General features: G+C 53.0%; 6 protein-coding genes across 6 annotated transcripts; 3 read left to right on the forward strand and 3 right to left on the reverse strand.

Moving 5' to 3' along the window:
• Nucleotides 1-561: 561 nt before the first annotated feature.
• On the forward strand, nt 562-5,569 carry HD553DRAFT_348624 (putative Aminoadipate-semialdehyde dehydrogenase). The gene is made up of 7 exons (XM_046183398.1): nt 562-877; nt 954-1,967; nt 2,039-2,485; nt 2,551-3,573; nt 3,635-4,443; nt 4,508-4,853; nt 4,920-5,569. The coding sequence occupies exons 1-7, from the start codon at nt 772-774 to the stop codon at nt 5,489-5,491; spliced, it is 4,317 nt and encodes a 1,438-aa protein (XP_046038501.1). The 5' UTR covers nt 562-771; the 3' UTR covers nt 5,492-5,569.
• HD553DRAFT_307352 (WLM domain-containing protein) lies at nt 5,570-7,336 on the reverse strand. The gene is made up of 7 exons (XM_046179409.1): nt 7,167-7,336; nt 7,015-7,093; nt 6,921-6,948; nt 6,745-6,851; nt 6,556-6,655; nt 6,289-6,485; nt 5,570-6,218 (listed from the first exon to the last, which is right to left on the reverse strand). The coding sequence occupies exons 1-7, from the start codon at nt 7,238-7,240 to the stop codon at nt 5,652-5,654; spliced, it is 1,152 nt and encodes a 383-aa protein (XP_046038502.1). The 5' UTR covers nt 7,241-7,336; the 3' UTR covers nt 5,570-5,651.
• Nucleotides 7,337-7,554: 218 nt separating this feature from the next.
• HD553DRAFT_188489 (uncharacterized protein) lies at nt 7,555-8,563 on the forward strand. Its single transcript, XM_046177000.1, has 3 exons — nt 7,555-7,787; nt 7,845-8,455; nt 8,534-8,563. Exons 1-2 carry the CDS (start codon nt 7,689-7,691, stop codon nt 8,268-8,270), a joined length of 525 nt encoding a protein of 174 aa, XP_046038503.1. The 5' UTR covers nt 7,555-7,688; the 3' UTR covers nt 8,271-8,455; nt 8,534-8,563.
• A 993-nt stretch (nt 8,564-9,556) lies between these two features.
• On the reverse strand, nt 9,557-10,820 carry HD553DRAFT_340212 (pyridoxal phosphate-dependent transferase; the record flags this gene model as incomplete). Its single annotated transcript, XM_046182518.1, has 2 exons — nt 9,557-10,716; nt 10,790-10,820. 2 exons carry the CDS (start codon nt 10,818-10,820, stop codon nt 9,557-9,559), a joined length of 1,191 nt encoding a protein of 396 aa, XP_046038504.1.
• Nucleotides 10,821-11,253: 433 nt separating this feature from the next.
• HD553DRAFT_269052 (P-loop containing nucleoside triphosphate hydrolase protein) lies at nt 11,254-12,836 on the forward strand (the record flags this gene model as incomplete). The annotated part of the gene is made up of 7 exons (XM_046177601.1): nt 11,254-11,669; nt 11,739-11,801; nt 11,885-11,963; nt 12,053-12,141; nt 12,204-12,275; nt 12,343-12,613; nt 12,696-12,836. The coding sequence occupies 7 exons, from the start codon at nt 11,254-11,256 to the stop codon at nt 12,834-12,836; spliced, it is 1,131 nt and encodes a 376-aa protein (XP_046038505.1).
• A 163-nt stretch (nt 12,837-12,999) lies between these two features.
• HD553DRAFT_188574 (uncharacterized protein) lies at nt 13,000-14,086 on the reverse strand. Its single transcript, XM_046177001.1, has 2 exons — nt 13,280-14,086; nt 13,000-13,201 (listed from the first exon to the last, which is right to left on the reverse strand). The coding sequence occupies exon 1, from the start codon at nt 14,013-14,015 to the stop codon at nt 13,299-13,301; it is 717 nt and encodes a 238-aa protein (XP_046038506.1). The 5' UTR covers nt 14,016-14,086; the 3' UTR covers nt 13,000-13,201; nt 13,280-13,298.
• Nucleotides 14,087-14,090: the final 4 nt, after the last annotated feature.

Raw genomic sequence — 14,090 nt, forward strand, 5'->3', positions numbered from 1 at the left:
TTGTACCGGCCGATTTTCATGGCGACCGCTCTTTCCAAGTGATTAAGGCGCCTCTCGCTTCGATTCGACCATGCTTGGACGATCTCCTTGAGCGTAACCTGGCCCCATTCAATTGATTACAATTGGTTTTACCATTGGCAAGGCGGACCTAAGCCGATCTCGGCCAGTTTTCCCCAGACAGGATCATTACCTTGATTAGAGCGACCTCTGCATCTGAAGGTTACTGCTTGACAGAAGAACGAAGCCAGCCGAATGCCAACACGATACGATTGTAAGCCAAACAGCATTCCTCTCGTGCGTTTCCCCTGGCTATCATCGATTCCCTCTGTGAATCGCATGAAAGTTGTGGTTGCCAATCTGGGAACATACGATTGACCAGCAGCCGCAGCACCCTTGGAAGGAGGTCTTTCGAACTGAACGTCGGATGTCGATGCCGTAATTTCTCTCGGCATGGCCCTGACGCTGCCCCTGCCTGTGACTCAGATCTCCGTCGTGAACTTGTTGCCCGAATTGCCCAGACTTTTGCAATATGGACCCTCGATTCATCTGTAGCTCTGTAGTCGGGTAGTTTGACGCTTTTCTCTTCAACTCCCCACCGATAACAAATATCCGCTGGCTTTCTCTCTCAGATCTACGAGAGGCAGGGATCAAGCTCTTTCACGATCAAGACAACAACGCCCGAAATCCGGTCCATCGTTGTGTTTAACCCGAAAAAGCAGGAGGACAACTTGCTAACCTACCCATCTTGATATCGACCTCGAACGGAACATCATGTCGCAACCTCAAGGCGCGGAGAACAAGGACCGTTTGAAAAGATGGTCGAAAAGGCTTGCAGCTTCGTCGAGTCTGGCACTGCCCACTGATTACCCACGACCGAGTGAGCTACCTCGTTGGACCCTTACTTGCATTGTCATCGTCTTGCTGATATGTTGACGTTATTTCCCGCCTGATAGCTCCCAACAAGCTCGTCGAGGCCATCAAGACTGTCTCTCTAGACAGGGAGACTAGCGAATCCGTCTCCAGGATCGCATCGTCGACGGGGAGCTCCGAGTCTCAGATCGTCTTGACGGCATTTTCCATCCTCTTGCACCGATACACCCCGGATCCATCCTTGACCATCCAGTCCACGCATTCCGACTCGGACCCCGCATCGCTCTTGTTGCTTTTGGACTTTTCTAACGACAAGGCCACGTTCGACGATGTGCTCAGAGAGGTCGAGGGCAAGACCAAAGAGGCGCAAGAGGATGCTGTACCTATCGAAAGGCTCATGCAGCTCAACTCGGAAAAAGAAGGCGGAGAGCTCTCCGGCCCGCTCTTTAGGGTACGATACGTCCAGCTCGGCGGAGACGCTCAGCAAGGTCGGGACTCCATCCACGGTGCCGTCGAGTCTGATCGGAGACATGGTCTGGCTGCCGCTACCTCCTTGACGACCGATATCACCCTCTTTTACTCACCCTCGACATCGACCGTCTCGCTGTCATACAACTCGCTCCTCTTCACCCCCTCGAGGTCGGAACACCTTCTCTCCTCCCTCTCCCTCCTGCTGCAGCAGGTCGCTCAGGCTTCATCAACTGGGGTGGCTATCGCTACCATCCCCCTCCGAACGCCTGAACAAGGCTCCGTCCTCCCCGACCCCAAGAAGGACCTCGACTGGTGCGGCTTCAAAGGTGCCATCACCGATATCTTCCACAAGAACGCCAAAGCTCACCCGGAAAAGCCCTGTGTCATCCAGTCTGGCTCGTCGATGGAGGGGTCTGTGGCTACGATCACGCCCTCGGGGGCTTCCACGGAAAGGACGACGTTTACCTATAAACAGATCGACGAGGCTAGTAATATCCTCGCACACTCTTTGGTACAGAGCGGAGTGGAGAGGGGAGAGGTCGTCATGGTCTACGCGGCGAGGAGCGTCGAGCTGGTCGTCTGTGTTATGGGAGTTCTGAAGGCTGGTGGGGTGTTTAGCGTTATCGGTATGTCTTCGAATCGTCTGAGCGACATCACGCAGCAACGTGGCTGATTCGTGGGTGAATTGTATCGACAGACCCCGCCTACCCTCCTTCCCGACAGACGGTATACCTACAGGTCTCTTCCCCTAGAGCATTGTTGATCATCTCTTCCGCCGGAACCCTCCATCCGACCGTATCCAATTACATCAAGGAGAACCTCTCCCTCCGAACCATGATCCCCGCCATCTCCCTCTCATCCTCCGGTCAACTGACCGGATCGCCCGCCAACTCCGACTCGGGCGAGGACGTCCTCGACGCCTACCGATCTCAAGCCTCTTCCAAGCCTGATATTGTGCTCGGACCTGATTCGCATGCCACCTTGTCGTTCACCTCTGGGTCCACCGGGATTCCTAAAGGTGTCAAGGGACGGCACTATTCTTTGACGCATTTCTTCCCTTGGATGAGCGAGAGGTTCCAGTTGGGGTCGGACGCCAAGTTTACGATGTTGAGCGGAATCGCTCATGATCCCATTCAGCGAGACAGTAAGTGCCGGACGATTTGTCGCGTTGCAGCACAGTTGACACCCGATTTTGTCTTGCTTGACTAGTCTTCACGCCCTTGTTCCTGGGAGCTGAGCTTCATGTGCCTACCGCCGATGATATCGGTACTCCCGGTAGACTCGCCGAGTGGATGGCTGATAGCGAGGTCACGGTTACCCACTTGACTCCAGCCATGGGTCAGCTTCTGTCTGCCCAAGCCACCCGCCAGATTCCTACCTTGAAGAACGCATTCTTCGTCGGAGACGTTCTTACCAAGCGAGACTGTCACCGTTTGCAATCTTTGGCATCCAATGTTCGGATCATCAACATGTACGGTACCACCGAGACCCAGCGTGCCGTCTCGTACTTTGCTATCCCCCCCGTCAGCCAGGATAGCACCTTCATGACCAACCAAAAGGATATCATGCCCGCCGGACAGGGTATGATCGACGTCCAGCTTCTGGTCGTCAACAGGGCCGACAGGAACATTCCCTGCGCCGTAGGAGAGATCGGAGAGATCTATGTCCGATCGGGAGGTCTGGCCGAGGGGTACTTGGATGTCGACGCTACCAAGGAAAAATTCGTAATGAACTGGTTCGGCGAAGGCGTGGAGCGTCAAGACACCATCGCCGACAAGCCCGAGGGTAAATACTGGAAGGGCATCCGAGACAGGATGTACAGGACGGGTGATCTCGGTCGTTACTTGCCTGACGGGACCGTCGAGTGTACCGGACGAGCCGACGACCAGATCAAGATCCGTGGATTCAGGATCGAGCTGGGAGAGATCGATACTCATTTGAGTAGGCATCCCCTTGTTCGGGAAAACGTCACCCTCGTCAGGCGTGACAAGAACGAGGAGAAGATCTTGGTCAGCTACTTTGTGCCTATGGGCGGCAAGGATCTCGACTCGATGATTAGCGCTAGCGAGGTCGAGCAGGAGGACGTTGAGGAGCCGAACGATGATGAGGAAGGTGAAAGCCGACGAGACGTCAAGGCCGAGATTGCTAAGGGTTTGCGCAGATACCGAAAGTTGATCAAGGATATGAAGGAGCACTTGAAGAAGAAGTTGCCTTCATACAGTGTGCCTACCGGTAAGCCCTGACCCCACAATTAACGCCGGATCACAAGACTGAGCGAATTGGTCATGTACAGTCTTTATTCCCCTATCCAGGATGCCGCTGAACCCCAACGGAAAGATCGACAAGCCCGCTCTGCCTTTCCCCGATACCGCTCTTCAGGCACCCGTATCAGCTTCTGCCAAGTCGCAAAAGCTGACTCCCACCCAAAAGACCATTCACGACGTCTGGATGTCGCTCTTGCCTGCGCCGCCAGGCGCTATCGAGCTCGACGAAAACTTCTTTGATCTCGGTGGCCACTCGATCTTGGCCACGAGAGCCACTTTCGAGCTGAGAAAGGCGTTTGTCGTCGATGTGCCACTCGGTTTAGTCTTTGATCAGCCGACTATCGGCGGGTTGGCTAGCAGTATCGAAGCTCTTCGAAACGACGATCTCGGTTTCGCAGGCGATGCCTCCAACCAGCCCAAGGGACATCAAGGCCCTGCTGTCGACACCGACTATGCCAAGGATGTGGATGTTCTGTTGCCCAGCTTACCGGAAAAGTTCGCGGAGCTTCCCGCCGATTATGCCACCAAGAAGGTTACCGTCTTCTTGACTGGCGCTACCGGTTTCCTGGGAGCCTTCATCTTGAATGACTTGCTTGCGAAGCGAAGCGATCGAGTCGCTAAAGTGATCTGTCTTGTCCGAGCCAAGTCTAGCGACGAGGCTATGAAGCGTCTGGAGGAGAGCGGTCAGGGCCGAGGGGTCTGGGACAGCAAATGGCAGTCCGAAGGCAAGGTAGAGGCTGTCGTCGGAGACCTTTCCGAAGACAACTTTGGCCTTTCAGACTCCGAATGGACGCGTTGCGCAGAACAGGCAGACGTCGTTCTGCATAATGGCGCCGTTGTGAGTATACGCAACATTTGCTCCATTTTCAGAACGATACACCTGACGAAACAAACGACCACAGGTACACTGGGTATATCCCTACTCCAAGATGAGATCCGCCAACGTTCTGTCTACTATCACTGCCCTCCGCTTGTGCACGGAACACCACTCTAAATCCTTCTCCTTTGTGTCAACAACCGCTACTGTCGAGGCTGAGCATTACGTTACCATGGCCGATGCTATTGTCGAGGCGGGAGGCCGAGGCCTGCCGGAATCGGACGACCTAGAGGGAAGCCGAACGACTTTGACCACTGGATACGGTCAATCCAAGTGGGTGGCCGAAAAGCTCATCATGGAGGCTGGTAAGCGGGGCCTGTCTGGATGGACTGTTCGACCGTCATATATCGTTGGAGACTCCAAGACAGCAGGTGAGTTCTTCCGAATCTGACTCGTATATGTGTGCCGCAACTTATCAGCCGTTTTCGATCTTTCAGTCACAAACACCGACGACTTCATTTGGCGTCTCGTTAAAGGCTGTATTCAGCTCGGATTGATGCCAGACATCAACAACACCATCAACATGGTCCCGGTCGACCACGTCGCGCTGTTGGCCTCGCTTTCAGCAATTTATCCCCCCCAGGAGACGTCTTTTGCCGTCGCCCAAGTGTCCGCCCACCCCAAGATCAGGTTCAACGACTTTTTGTCGGCCCTACCTCTTTACGGATACCCCGTGGATCGATGTGAATATCTGTTGTGGCGAAGAAAGCTCGAACAGCACGTCCTCGAAGTTCAGGACAACGCCTTGTTCCCCTTGTTGCACTTTGTGCTGGACGACCTGCCAACGAGTACCAAGGCGGCGGAGCTGGATGACACCAACGCGCAGGCTCTTGCAACCGGTGCTGGGGAGAAGTCCGGGGCAAGCGTAGGCGACGAGGAAATGGGACGATATATTGCCTGGTTGATCCGGGCAGGATTTTTGGATGCACCTCCTAACAAGGGTGCCAAGCCATTGCCCGAGCTTAGTGGAGGTGCTATCAAGGCGATTGGAAGGACTGGCGGTCATTAAGCCACTGCGGGATCCGGTCGACCATCATTCTGTATCTCAATAAATATTATCGAATGCAACTGAGTTGAAGAGACTTTCGAATCTCCCGCATCGCAAATTATGGGTATAGTTGTCAGTCTGCAGAATCTGGGATACAGTATGTGTGAAGAGCAGGGAGAATCTAGATACGCCTGACGAAGCCGCAACCGCGACAACATCGAAAGTCGCCCTCCATCAAGGTAGCACAAAAGTCGCACGTCCAGAAACCGGGAGGAGCGGGCTTTCTCTGTCCGCAAGCTTGACAAGACTGGTCGTTGTTCGTATTGTCCAAAGTGCATGTGGCACACGTCCATCCGTCTGATCGAACGTATGGATCGCTTGCCGGTGCGCTTGGTGCTGCAGGAGGTATACTACGCGGTTTCTTAGCGAGCGGCTTTGTAGCAGGCAAAGCCGTCGACGATACCGTAGGTTTCGGCTTGGGGGCAGGGGTATGTGTTTCGGTTTTGACCTTCGCTATCGGTTTGACATCTACGTCTTTCCCGATCGTGTCCAGGAGAGCCGGCGGTTCTTTGACGACCTGAATTTCATCGTCATCGAGCGCATCCACATCGATCGCCCCTGCCCATCCTTTCTCGGCCTCGGCTGCATCCTGACCTTCACTCTCCGCCGCTGCTTTCCTCGCCTCATCGTCCACATCGGCCGATTCATGTGCACAGGCTTTGTCGTCCTTCAGCCGCCTCTCCGTCGCCTGCGGCTCCCACATCGACCGAATATCAGCCAACGATTAAACATCCTCAGACACCTCGACCTTGGCTCACCTCGAGTAAGACCTCCCGCATCGACTTCCCCGCTCTAGATCCCAATCCAGACCCCGATCCAAGTTTCCCGCCCTTCCCGATCAACTGCTGTTTCGCCACTCGCTTCTCGGCCGCTTCGAGTGCCTTGATACGTCCGATATGTTGTGGAACTCCGTGCGAACCTCCTAGTCTTGCACCTTCGGAGAAGAAGCCTTCGCCTGTCATCACCATAATGAGATGTGAGCTACACAAGGGAGACACAGGTCTAAATGATGGAGAAATACTTACCAGAGTAACCCTTTCGCTTGAGCTCGTAATACTCTTCCTCCAGCTCGGCTAATAGCTTGTAAAACTTGGCGTCGTGCGGTCCATACACGTTATGCGTGAGCTGATACCCAAAAGACAATCGCATTAATTTCGCATTAGCTCGTTTTCCCACTGCAGTACACACTGATTCTGATGCGAAGCTCTGCTTACCTCGTGTAGCATGACGAGGACCAATTGGTCTTGGTCATAAAACGTGTCTTGAGCTTGATGTGGTCGAAGTCGGAGGAGGATCTTGAATCCTCTGTTCTGGTTCATCCCTACAAGAGAATGATCACGGTTAAAGATCAGCGAGGGAGGTCCACTTGTATGCGATCGAAAGATCTTACCTAACAGGCTTGGATCATTCGGCACAAACTATGGTCGAATGAGATGATTACGAGAGGAATTGCGATAATGAGCAAGCGAGAGCAGGCTACCTACCTCGGCGAGCGTCCCAACTTTCCAGTCATGCTTTTTCATGATTGGCTTGACCAACGACCCTGTTCTCATAAGTAATTCCCTACAAGAATTGTGAGCATGATATGAGCACTTCGCTTCTCGGTGCAACAGCGATCGGCTCGACTCGGACTTGCTTTGCCTTCTCGTGATGTGGACGTTTTACCAGGTGCTCGTACCTGCCGATGAGCGTGTTGACACCTGAAGACATCTTGTGAATAGCCTTGATCTGGGTTCCTGTCAGATGGACCTCCCTAGAATCGGTGCTGAATGCGAGGCAGAGTGTGTGAAGGTAGAACGGTGTCTCATGTCCCAATACTAGTTGTGTGTCTTTCATCGAGGATTTATCAACGAGTTCGCTGATGGACGCGCAAGCTAAATGATTAGTCATCGATTTGACGGAAGCATATTATACTTCCGAGACCTTTGTTGCGCTAACAAACGAAGGAGGCTTTTTGGTGAATCCGGGAAACAATCAGCTTTTGGCCCAAACAAACCAGTCTGGATTGGGTACGAGGCCCACAAATCCCCACCCAAAGTCGATATCAAGGGAAGTACATATATTCTTCTCGAGTATCTACCTGACTTCTGTTTGATCATCGTGCTCGATCTGTTTTTCACTTCGAAACCTGGACAAATCCAGCACGACTTTCGCCACGATGACTTCCACCTGCGCAGAGCGTCTGTTTGCTATCCTCGGCAACGCCGTAATTTTCTTCTCGGCCTACCAATTTGCCAAAAGAAAGGCAAAAGTCCAGGTCAGTTCGATTCATCCCATAGGCCATCGGCACGAAACTCACCCCCTTCCATCATAGTCGAGCGATGACCACGCTGACAAGGCGAACCCCGTCAGCTCCGTCGGCCAGCCGGCTTTCTGGCATAGGTTACTTTTCAAGACAAGCGAGCTCTTTCTCCTCCTTCTCATCGGCATGATCTTATGCGGCTTGGTTGGGAGATGGTTCCTCTTGTTTCAATCTTCCGATACGGGACACGACGGGACTGTAGGGATATTCGACATACTGTTAATTCACGGCGCTTGGGCAGGCGGACTTTTGCTTTGTTATAAAGTAAGCATCAATATTTGGCCTGGGTCTTGCTTTTCCCATGTTGATCCTGCTCGTGGATGGCCTGACAGATCATGGAGCCTGTCTTTCATCTCCATCTCCGTATCAAAACGAATCCGTACGGCGGACTCATCCACCGGCCCCTCTGGCTTTTCATTGCCTTTTACTCCTTACTAGTGATGAGGTCTTGGTATTCTGACCACCTGCTGCACAAGACCAAGCCCGAGGAGTGGCCTACCAGCGCGATGCCCCTGGGGGACGCTATTATGGGTCTCCTGCTCGTCTTCACGCTCCCGAACTCGATCATCTTCCCCCGGACCAGATCGTTCCAGTCGGCCTTCAACCGGACCTTATCGACTGTAGTGAGTTACACATGTCTCCCTTCCGGCCCCTTCCCTGTCGATCTCCGACTAAGGCTTTTGAGGTTGTCCGTATGACAGGTAATCGCCTTGCCCGTATGGATCGCCCGCGCCCGCGCCGGTGGAGAAATCGTCGAGCTCTTCTTCCAGATGCCCGTCATCCGAGAGGTCTCCGAAATTCTGGACTTGTACGAGATCACACTCTTCGGAAGCCAGACCTGGACGATTCTAGTCTGGGCCTTTTACGCCTGGATTGTTATCGCCGACTGGTCGGTCCTGGTAAGACAAAATCGCTCGAGATGATAATCGGTACACCTCTCCAGCGCTAATCCCGCCAACATTCTTCGTTGTAGATCAGGCTGTTTTGGAAGTCCCAAACTCCCAGGATCCGAGACACCTCGACCAACGCTTTACCCACCTTGTCCCCCGGCGCCGAACGCCCTGAGCTCGCTCGGGAGCGCCTGGACCTGTTGATGTTGTTCCAAGGTCTCTTCGCGATTACTGCCGTTGGAAGCATTGGCAATTCCTCTGAACCTTGGGACGTCTTGCCCATGATCGTCTTCGGGGGTTGTTCGCAGCTCTTGCAAGTCGCTTTCGCAATCTTCATGAATGAGGCGATCTGGAAGTTCGTGGATCCGTAAGTCAGGTTTCGATTGTGCTTTTGTTGTCATCCGCGATACCGGCTCGGACGAAAGCTGATGCCATTGCCGGCAACTCTTGCAGCTCCGACAATTCTGCGGACGACTTCCCTTCCGAGAAGGACTCTCTCGACGAGAAGATCTCGCCGGTCTGAGCACGTTTATCACCTGCTTGTAGGGCCTCATGTCTATGTCCTCTGATGACTAGGCGGACCTTAGGCTGCCCTGGACACATGACTCTCTCTCTCTCTCTCTCTTTCACCATCGGGTGCTGAGCATGTGCGCACTTCATAATATCGTCCTATATCCCTTGCCCCTTCTGTTTCTGTAGAATACAAACGGTCCGCCGTAGCCGGTCTTGTCGTAAAACGTCGTATATATTTTGTCGTATCCACCTCCTGGTCGTGAGCCTGCTCGGCATCGTCAAGCTTCCGTGGAAGAGCGCTTCGTCTCGCTCCGTTCCGCTTTACTGTTCGGCCTTCCATACATCCAACCATTCGTCCCACGCCTTGAGACCTCTCAAGAACGCCTCGGTCTCCCCGATATATCCGATCCTGACGAAGCCCTTGTAGTCTTCCCCAAAGGCATATCCTCCGGGGACGAGCATCACCCCGGTCTCATCCTGCAACCGCTTGCAAAACGCCGCATCGTCGACCGGTTCGCCAGCTTTGGTCTTGAAGAGGACGAACGCCGTACTGCTGGCTTTCGGCTCGACCCAAGAACAGATATCCTTGTGCTTGTCGACGAAAGCTCGGAGATGACCCAGGTTGATCCTAGCGGTGTCGATGTTCGACTGGACGACGTTCGGCCCGACCGAAGGGTTCAACGCATACTCCGTGATACCCTCGCATATTTTGGAGACGCAGACGGTGGTATAGTCTCTAGCAGAGTAACACGCCTTGATGATCTCTGGGTTCTCCGTCGCGATCCACCCAACCCTGACTCCGGCGAGAGAATAAGCTTTTGACATGGAGCTGATCGCTGCGGACTTGGGGTAATCGAAGGAGAGAATAGAGGGCGGTAGCTCTGACGGTCCCAGTCCGTGGACCAGAGAACGAAACACTTCGTCGCATAAGATGTAGAGATCATGTTTCTTGGCGATATCTACCACGACCTGAAGCGACTTTTGTGCCAAGACCGCCCCGGTGGGATTCTGTGGGTTGTTCAGGATGATCATCCTCGTGTTCGGCTTGATCATGCTCTCCAGAGATTCCGGATTGAGCTGCCATCCATTCTCCATACTAGTCTTCCACAAAGCGACCTCGGCCCCCAGAGATTTCGGAACCGAGTATAGTTGTTGCCATGTAGGGTACTGGCAGATGACGTGATCACCCGGCTTTACGTGAGCGTAAAGGAAAGCATAGTTGGCACCTATCGCTCCGATAGATGGGATGATACCATCTGGCGAGAACTTCCGCTTGAGTTCCTTCTCATAGATACCCGCAATAGTTCTTTTCAGATCGGGACTTCCATCCATATAGCCGTAATCGAGGCCGACATTGATATCCTCCCACGGCTTTGCGAGCCCTTTATCTGTGGAATGCTCTACCAGCTGAGCTAGGCTGAGCGTGTTGCAGGAAGCCGCCAAATCGTGCTTGAATGACTTTTCCGCTTCCTTCAACCAGACTGTAGCATTATTGTGATATTGTAAATCAGCTAATCTACATCTCCAATCAGGAAATGCGTGGTTATTACGGACCTTCGATATGGAATGGGTCGATGTGCGACATGACCCGTTTCGCTCCGCTTCCTCAGGGTTATTCGACCGCTTAGACTGACTGGTCTATCCTTCAAAAAATAAAAAACCCTTTTGATTTACGTGTATGGATGTTGCGAGAACTGTGACTGGTACATCAGAGTGATTACAAGGGAGATCAAGGAATGTACCATACATGGGGTCAAGGGGCGAAAGCCTCCTCTGGGTCACGTGACCTCTCATCGTGATCCGGCCCTCGGCTTGTAACCCCCTCGAAGTTAGCCGTTGAAAGTGCTTTCGATCGTACAAACTTGCAAACTTGTACATCTTCGAACTTCTCATCTCACTCACACAGACACTGATCAATAGCTGGCATCGGGGCGGTTTGATAATCCATACAACCCAGCACAACGGACAAACTGGACAAGTCAATTCGGTAGAAAGGCGTCAGGACCAAGACAAACGCAATGGGAAGGGATCTCAACAAGGTCATCGTCGACGTGACCGTCTTCGCAGCCTCACAGATCGCTCTATTCTATGCGGTCCGTTACGTGCTCTCCAATCTCGACCCGCAAAAGACCGACCGCAAGAAGCAAGCCAAGAAGAGTCAAGAGCTCTTGAACACCTTGAAGATCGGGGACATCGACCTGTCAGAGCTGGAGCTGGACGAGTACGAGCAGGCGATCGCCGGGGAGATCGTACCTCCTTCGAGCATCAGTACGACGTTTGAGAGTATAGGAGGGTTGGACGATGTGATCAATCAGTTGAGAGAGACGGTCATCTACCCACTCAATTACCCGGAACTGTTCAAGAGTCAAGGAGGATTGTTGGCCGCACCGAAGGGAGTGCTCTTGTATGGACATCCTGGATGCGGGAAGACGATGTGAGCTGTCTCCTCCTGACATGTGTCATCACCTGTTATGCGGCACTGAAACCACAATATCGTTCCTAGGATCGCTAAAGCATTAGCAAAAGAAAGCGGCGCAACGTTCATCAACCTGCCTCTTTCAAGCCTGTGAGTAGGCATCCCTTCCAAAATCCGTTCCGTTCTCTCACAACCTTGCTTATATCATCCCTCGGTTGAGATACCTATCACAGCATGAACAAATGGCTAGGAGAATCGAATAAACTGGTCGCCGGTCTCTTTTCCCTAGCAACAAAGTTACAACCCAGCATCGTACGTCACCCACGATGGTAGGGTCCCATACCGCTGCAATAACCCGATGCTGACTGGATGACTCTCGTTTTCGATGGTTTGTCTTGTAGATCTTCATCGACGAGATCGACTCGTTGTTCCGTTCGAGGGCCACGGGGGATCACGAGGTGACGGGGATGATCAAGGCCGAGTTCATGACGTGGGTACATGGAATTGCTCCTTCTGCATGGCATTGGCTGAGAAAGAATTGCCATACTATAGCATGTGGGATGGGCTGATGTCGGGGGATGATGCGAGGGTTCTGGTTCTTGGGGCTACAAATCGACCGAACGAGTAAGCATTAACTCATGCTGAGCAGTGCTGATATAATTGTCCAAAGCTAATGCCAAGCTCCGTACAGTATCGACCCGGCAATCCTCCGAAGGATGCCTAAACGTTTCGCCATCCGACTCCCTAACCACGCCCAACGACTGAAAATCCTCCGCCTCATGCTCGCACATGCGACCCTCTCACCAGGGTTCGACTTTGAAGAGCTCGCACGTCGGACGGACGGCCTGTCAGGGTCGGACTTGAAGGAGACTTGCAGGAACGCTGCAATGATCCCCGTAAGAGAGTTGATGAGAGAAAAGGGTGGGAAGGGGATCAAGGGTATGGAGGAGGCCAAGCGGGAGGTAGGTTTCATATCTGTTCTTGTGACCCTTTTCCCCACCGGCACGTCAGCTGATGAGTATGATCACTCTCTATTGATTGCAGGGCTTCCAACTTCGACCACTGAAGATGTCCGACTTTATCGCGGTAGACTCGCATGCGTACAGCCACGTCGATCCTTCAGGTAGCGGACGGAGATATCAGGTACCAGGGAACGTTGACCCAATGCACGAGCCATTAGATTAGGTGATCCGAGCGAGAACCCAGATCTACAGTAGTGCTGATGTAGCTGTTCCTATACTAGAGAGGGGGTCGTATATGCATAATCACGTCTCAGCGCGACGAATGGCATGCTCGACTGTCACTCTGAGGGTTTTTCCTTTGGTTTTGCTTGGAACGAGCATCGTCGATCAGGTCTTTGTTCCAAGTTTCACCTTCAACTCTATAGGCCTCATCGGTGAGAAGGGCAGTGACTCGGAGCCCTGAGTTACCAGTAGCACAATAGGTATGCTGACGATGGAGTGTACATGCGTTACGAACAGCTCCACGACAAGGGGTTTTGGCTGAAAGACAGTAAGTAGGCTTCCTGAAGTCCTGGGTGTGATGTGCTGCTGAAAGGTATTATCCCGGGAACGATCAGATTGGTCCGAAGAACTTGGCGCGTCTGCAGGCTCTTCTCAGGAACGTACCCGTCTGCAGCTACAGGAGCTACGTAGCCCTTCTCTTGGGTCTGACCTGTTTCATCTCCTCCAATTTCTCGATCACCTCGTCCCAAGGTTCATCTGATCCGTATCCCTTGATGTTGTCCGCAACCCACATGAGTCCTTCCTCCAATGCGTCCTCGTCCGTCATGACGACAGTATTCAAGATGTCCAGGATAGCCTCGGCGAGAGACTCGAGTACCGGACTGTTTATCACGGCCTTCCTGATCTCGCCGGGGTCGCTGAGAATGATCGACTTCCCGATCTTCCTGCACGTCTCCAACGCGGACTTGTAAGTCTCCAATCGCTGAGCCTCCCCGGATCTCTCGACGATAGCGGTGATCGCCTCGTCGATCGTATCGACGACATCCTGCGTGTGCATGTATTGCTTAGATGGTGCCATACGGCTGTAAGTGACGTTCAGAGCTTTCCAGCAGGATTTCGAAAAGTGGTCGAAGTCGATCACCTTGCCGTACAGCTCAGAGCGAGTGACGGCGTTCTGCCGATCCTGGAACTGTTTTCTCTGAACTTCCGCAAAAGTTGGTATGGCTTCGGGGTGTGACTTGAGGATGATTGCAATACATTCTCGCAATTCCTCGTGCGAGCTGGTATGTGTGGAATCGTTGATCCATGCCCACGTTTGTCTTTGGTGGAGCTCGAGCTCGTCGTGACTCCGTTTGAGCGGATTGATGGAATTGAGAGTCTCGCCTGAAGATTCAGCCATGGTGAGGAAGAACAGAGAGGCTGAGTTGAGAAGGCTGACGGCCAGGTAGAAAGGGTGGGCGTTGGCCGAGGACAA

Source organism: Filobasidium floriforme, assembly GCF_021052385.1.
Source record: "Filobasidium floriforme strain CBS 6241 chromosome Unknown HD553scaffold_5, whole genome shotgun sequence".
NCBI classification, from domain to species: Eukaryota; Fungi; Basidiomycota; class Tremellomycetes; order Filobasidiales; family Filobasidiaceae; genus Filobasidium; species Filobasidium floriforme.